We start from the raw sequence: 7,010 nt of genomic DNA, 5'->3' as shown, positions 1-7,010 counted from the left end.
GGTCAAGGCCTGTCTCACACCTTCACCCCACTTATCATTCATTCTTCATTCTCTTCACAACACTCATCAAACCTGGCCGACCACTGCATCCCCAACCAATTCAGACGTATCTCCAAACACACATTTTTCCCCGCAATTCTGCAATGCACACTCTCATCACGACTCAAAACCTACCTGGCCTTCAATCTCCTGTATGGTCCCTTTCAATACCGTTTCAGATCTTCCCTCAGCAGTGAAACAGCCCTCCCTCAACAACCTCCTCCTGTTAGACCTAAAGGGCTGATTATGGTCCCACGTTCACGCAATGCAACAGGGTTATTATGGGCCCGTTACGTCCTTGCAGACCCTCCTTGCGTCCACCGCAAGGGCCTGATGTGTGCCTCCCAAAAATTGTAACCTTGCATTGAGGCGATGCAGCCACTAGGGCTGTGATTGGTTCGCTAATTACATAATTTACGGCAATACGCTTTGTATGTAAAAAATCAAAGGCAAAACATGTAAATTTTGCCTTCATAGCCTTAAAGGGATAGTTCAGGATTTTGGACATCGGGTCCCATTTCCAAGTGAGCCAGTGTGTTATTTATCATTGGAGACCGTTTTCAACACTTTTCATTCAGTCCTTCTAGTTGCAGAAATCGCTGGTGCTAGGCTAGCGCAAGTCGAGGGGAACTGCTAGCCTGCCAATAAAAACAGTTTTACCCACTCCAAAGTAATGCCAGACTATCGATGTAAATGTCTGTGTCAGCGCGTAGGGCCCCCAAAAGCTTAGCAATGGCTCTGAGCGCACTCCAGGTAATATCAGTCCGCCGCTGCCGTAGCTTGCTTCCAACTACAGGGATTATAAACTAAATGCAATGCGATGCAAGGGTAAGTTTATTTCTAACACTATTCTATCAACACAGACATTTACATCGATAGTCTGGCATTATAATTGCTTTGCCTCGGGAGTGGGTAAAACTGTTTTTATTGGCAGGCTAGCAGTTCCCCGCGAGTTGCGCTAGCCTAGCACCAGCGATTTCTGCAACTAGAAGGACTGAATGAAAAGTGTTGAAAACGGTCTCCAGTCTCTGATAAAAAGTTGAGACGTTTTGTATTCGGTCATCATAGACTTCGAACGTAATGACCAGAATGGTGACCAACTAGCAGCCTATCTTTTGTTAAAATCTATACCATACCATAATCAAAACTTCTAGAAGTAGACCAATTGTAAATGAATAGCATGCACAGACAAAGACCAACCATTTGTTCTCTCTTTACCACAGCCATGCATAGTGAAACCTGACACAGAACCCTGTATCCAAAGGTGTCCTCCAAGGTTCAGTGCTTAGTCCTCTCCTCCTCTTTCTTTACCTGCTCCCCCTTGGCCACCCCATCAACCATCGTGGTCTTCATTTCCAGTGCTACCTTGATTGCACCCATCACTACATCTCCATAAAAACGACCACCACTGCCACCCTCTCAAACTAAAATAAATCCTAACTGGATGCAAGCAACATTCTGGAACTTAAAATCGAAATCGAATCAAAATGAAAATCATTGTCTCACTTAATCGATCCATAATGTTTCCGTCGGTATTGATGACTCCACTGTCCAACATCACCTCACATCTGTAATCTAGCATTGACATCAAACTGCTCCTCAACACCTACAAAGCTCTCCATAATCTGGTTCCTTCCTACCTCCATGTTTGCTTACAGAACACCCGCTGATGCAAACCCTCTGGCACCTCCCAACATGACCAAACACCAAACCTTGGGTGACAGGGCCTTCTCCATCGCTGCCCCCTCCCTCTGTACGTCTCCCCAAACCCATCCGGGATCCCACCTCAATCTTCTCCTTCAAGTCTTCCCTCAAAACTCTTGCTTTTAATGTCTCAATAACACCACTAACAAAAGATTGTTTTATGATGTCCTGAAGTAACGCGGGATCATGGGAGCAGTTGTCTCCACCGTCATTGCCGGGGAAAATCGATCTTACAAGAAATCATGTTCATGTAGAAGCAATGTACAAAAGTTGTATTGACCTATGTTAAGTCCCCTTTATTCACGTTATTTTATTTCATTCTAATAAAATAGCAGCAAGTAACATAACATTAACTTGATTGATGATGGCTGGTTTCAGCAGCCTTACTGAGTCTGCTTTGTCGAGTGTGTATTTGGAGAAGTGCCTTACAAAATGAATGTATTATTGTATAAGAACTGTATTTTAGTGTATCAGATATTAATTATATATTAATATTATCTTATCTTACACATATACGTAATATTATTAATATATAACTGCACATTCTTACAGCCTATCTTATTTTTGAGTTATTTACTGAGAACAGATGATTCACCAATGCAATTGCATATGCAATGTCATGTGACATCAGTCTCATATTTTTTAAATAGCTATTTCTCTTTCGCTTTCATTTATGGATGAATAATGCTGCAAAAAAAACTGTCAAATGCTGTTGTCCCTTTGTCCCCCAATCAACTCCCAGCACAAGACACATGCTTCTTCAGACCACTTGACAACCTGATTTTCTCTAAGGGACATCGCATTGGTACCCCTGAAGAGGTTTAAATTGTTCATTCAAAATCACAACTAGATTGCACAGCTTCAAATAGTACCATAATAGCGACAACTAATCAAATCGCACGTGTGTGTGTGTGTGTGTGTGTGTGTGTGTGTGTGTGTGTGTGTGTGTGTGTGTGAGAGAGAGAGAGAGAGAGAGAGGGAGAGAGAGAGAGAGAGAGAGATAGAGAGTGTGTGTGTGTGTGTGTGTGTGTGCGTTAATTATATCAATCTGCATTTTATAAATGCAATGGATAATTAACGTTCATTGACCTGACCTTTTGGTCCAAATATCTTCACAGAAATTGATTCTCCTGCCTTAGAAAAAAATAATCAGAATTCACCTTGCAATGACTTTTGAAAGAAATCTGAACTTTACTTTTGTGAGAATAGCCCTCTGGTTACCAGTAGCTGCTGAACTCCACAGGGGGAAGGAATGAATGGGTCCGGGGTGGAAGGATCATAGATGGCGGTTAGTTCATGAGCTACTTGGGGAAAGAAGACGCACCGCAGAGGGATCCTAGACTCCCTTCAAAGCAGCCCTTCAGGGCTCAAGCCGCCAAGCATTGCGGCCGTGCCTTTTCCAATATCTTTGATACTTGCTTGTGCATGTTTCAACCTATACAGAGGTTAAGCCTTTTGCCCTGTCTTGAATGGTTCTATTTGGATATGACCTTAACGTATGCTATTTAATCACAAGCTAAAAACAGAGCAGAGAGTAGGCACCTGTTTAGCCCCCGATGTGAGAGAGAGTTGAGCGGTTGCCGCTTCCCCAAACGCTGCTCGGTCCACCCTCAGGCCTGGCAGTCCTCCAGGGAATCGCAGAGTCGCTACTTCAAAGATCTCCCCCTTCTCCTCCTCTTCCTCCTTTCATACCCTGCTTACCATTCCCCCCCCCCCCCCCCCCCTCTCTCCACCATCCCTCCCCCCCCCCCCCCCCCCCGTTCTGAGATAAACACGAGAAGTTAACAAATTAATGAGATGCCTGATCAAAGATGGCTGAGGAACCGGGGCGTGGTTAAAAAGCACGTAGAGCGGTGCAGTCTCACGAATTTCCGTGGAGATGATATATTGTCCCTCGACACGCACGCCGATTTTCTGTCATGTATGAAGTTCTTTCTATTTCACGTTTGACAGGCCATAAAGGCCTATATCTCCGGGCTTTTTGTGTGTGTGTGTGTGTGCGCTTGTGTGTGTGTGTTGAGCAGGCAAGATGTGCTGTGTTGCAGACCCTTTGATCCTCAGTGTAGGGGGACAGCGTGAAGGCCCCCTCACGAACAACACAAAAGAAACGTTGAGGCCTGAGATTCAAACAAGTTCCTTTCTTCCACAAGGGCTCCCACACACCTTCGCGATCTTTCACATCTCTGACCTCTAAATGTACCATGATGTCATGTCTTTCTTTGTTTTTATCCACCTTGTTAGAAGTAAAATGTAGACACAATGGTGACTTCACACTGCCCCATCTGGCTTTAAGCAAGCTTATTTACATAATGTTGTTAGAAAAACGTTATCTTATTTTTGGAAACGTAGACATGACCAAAATAGCATGAAATACAGTTAGGAGCCAATTTAGTTTAATGTAGATTACCATGTATGTAACATTAAACTGAGGCTAATAAATCAATAAATGAAATTTCTCAAATAAACACCTTGCAGGGGAACCATCACTCTCGGTTATTTCTAAGAGAGTACTCCCTCAAATGCATGCTTTAAAATAATTGCAGTCTAAAACATCAACCCTGTTTGGGCTTTCTCAAATTTCTTTGAGGAAAACTGAGTTGTTGTTGCCGACCAGCATTTTTTACTAAGAAGTACTCTCCTATATTGGAAAAAGCTGAGCATTACAGAATTCCTTTAACCGTTCAGTCGTTCTTTGATTCTAACCGATAACGGAAAGTATGTCATCGTACAGCCGGGTCGTCAATAAACTCAAACCCTGAACAGCAGATGTTGATTGGGGGTCTGCTACGCTTCTGCACTACTTGGTATTGATACGGCGAGTCACGCCTGCTAATATGAGAGGCAGAGACCTCCAAAAACACAGCTCTGGTTGGATTGCATGGGAAATCTATATCGGCATGTTGGGCCATAAATTAAGGCCTTTCCGATCTTATAATGGCTCACCTGGAGAGATGTGTTTGGTATTGTTATACTTATTGACAGCAGGACAAGGAAACATCTCGAGGCGTATAGATCTGAAGAGCTAACCGTTTTCACCAGGTTAGTGAGATGACTGTGGAGACCAAATTACGGATTTCAATAAGTGGCCACTTTGGACAAGGTGATTAGTGCGGAACAATTATGATGTGGTTTGAGGGAGGAAACATGTCTTTAAAAATGACTCTCTTTCCACCTGAAAGAAACATGTGTATAGCACATTCATGTGCTATACATGGCAACAGATAGAATAAACTTGTTTTTTCCAATCAATCAGCATTGTCCCTATCAACTAAATAAATAAATCAATAAATAATGTGCTGGTATCAATAGTAGTTATTGTAGGTATTGCACACTTGCACACCTTTTTGCCTCGTTCAGTCACAACACAACAGGGGGATGGCTCTTCAGCATGCATGTTCTTCTATTGAGTCATATAATGTTAAGGACTGTGATCTCAGTGTATAATAATCTCCTTCCTCTTTTAACACACACACACACGCACACAAACACACACCAACATGCACCGATACACACATGTAAAAACACACAGACACACAAACACACATGCACACTTAAACAAAACACACACACACACACACATGTACTTAAACACTCATAACATGTGATACATAGGCCCGGATATTGCCTGTTGTTATTACGCACCAAAACACACACACACACACACACACACACACACACACAGACACACACACACACACACACACACACACTTAAAAACACAAACACACACACACACTCATGCACACTTAAACACATGCACACACACTCTTAAAAACACACGCTTCAAACAGAGTTGGGAAATCCTTCTTGGCTGCCATCATAGAGATGCTAATGTTGCTGTGATGAGGCAACAGCAGCTGGAGGCCAATGTTCAGAAGACACGCGGCCAGGGTGAACGTCCAACTGACCACCAGGCGGCCAGCGGCAGCTGTTTGCCGTCCCTCATCGATACCCAGGCCAACATGTCCACCAACTAATTACCCAGCGCTCCTGCTTGATCTTGCCCCGTCTCTCTCTCTCTCTCTCTCTCTCTCTCTCTCTCTCTCTCTCTCTCTCTTTATCTCTCTCTCTCTATCGGGTTATCTGCCATTTCTCTCTCTCACTCTTACCCTCTCACTCTTAGATCTTATCTCTCTCCCTCTCTCTCTCTCTCTCTCTCTCTCTCTCTCTCTTACTCTATAGTAATACATGCCATTTCTCTCACTCTTATCCCCCCCCCCCCCTCTCTCTCTTTAACTGACCCTTTCTTCTCCACACACCCACACATCAAGCCCATCTCTCCCACTGCGTGGTGAACGTGCGGTGGGGCCGGGACGTATAGCGGTGCTCTCTTCCACCTCTCTGTATATGCTGATCAAAGCACCTCAAAACAGCCAGCAACTACAGCTGGGGCACGACTGGAACACGCACAGCGAGGAATTAGCAAGCCCCGCACTTCTATATGCGATCGCTCCACCCTGAATTTATGCAGCGCATATTCTCAAATACAATTTAACACACGCCGACACAAACACACAGGCATATCTGTTGCTATACGGCTTATTGCTTGTCCAATGGAAACACGAGAAAAGAGAAAAGTGCACATGTGTTTATGTAGACTCATAAATATGTCATCAGCCACATTGGCTAGTCAAAGTCTGCACATGGAAGCATAAAATATTGATCTTCAAGTTGCTCTATTAAAGTTGGAGAGGAGAGCCTATCACAGGTATGGAGGAAGCGGAGGAGGAGGGATGAGGAAGAGGAGAGGGATCAAAGAAAATACAGAGTAAAGCCTTGGGCAAGGGACATCCTTGGACATGGGCAAGAGGAACAGAAGAGAGAGGGGACAAGAGAGGATGTTTTAGAGAAAACAGTGGCGTTTGTGTATAAGGCAGAATGAAACCCTGAAAAGCTCTTTGAGATTGTTATATTTTGTTCATATTTGTCGACGAGAGAGGAGAGTGAAATACAAGGTCTAAAAACACTGTTAAAATAGCAAGAAAACATGGCAGTATTGGAAAATAACACAAATTAGACGATTGCGTGTGTGTGTGTGTGTGTGTGTGTGCAGCGTCGTCGTATAGGGGGGAAAGGTTATGACAATTATAAGGGCCCACAGCCCGCTAGGGCCCACACACAGCCCCCAGTAGCCTCTATGACAAAATGATTATACATACACTGAACTAATATATATTGGGGGGGGTGTTGGATCACGGACGAGCGCTATTGCGGGCACGATTGTTGGGGGGGGGGGGGTTGGATCGCGGACAAGCGTTATTGTTAAC

At 44.0% G+C, this 7,010-nt stretch overlaps 1 protein-coding gene across 1 annotated transcript in view; it reads right to left on the bottom strand.

Moving 5' to 3' along the window:
- Positions 1-6,123: 6,123 nt before the first annotated feature.
- Positions 6,124-7,010, bottom strand: part of slc7a9 (solute carrier family 7 member 9) — a gene marked incomplete at its 3' end in the record, with an annotated part of 28,344 nt that continues 27,457 nt past the window's right edge. The window contains exon 10 of the mRNA XM_084476352.1: positions 6,124-6,140. Within this exon, the coding sequence (XP_084332478.1) occupies positions 6,124-6,140 (17 nt within the window). The remainder of the gene's footprint in view (positions 6,141-7,010) is intronic.

The sequence above is a fragment of the Micromesistius poutassou genome, assembly GCF_964030765.1.
Source record: "Micromesistius poutassou genome assembly, chromosome: 12".
In the NCBI taxonomy this organism is placed as follows: Eukaryota; Metazoa; Chordata; class Actinopteri; order Gadiformes; family Gadidae; genus Micromesistius; species Micromesistius poutassou.
The sequence above is the reverse complement of the archived record's forward strand: the minus strand, read 5'-3'. Positions and strand labels throughout refer to the sequence as shown.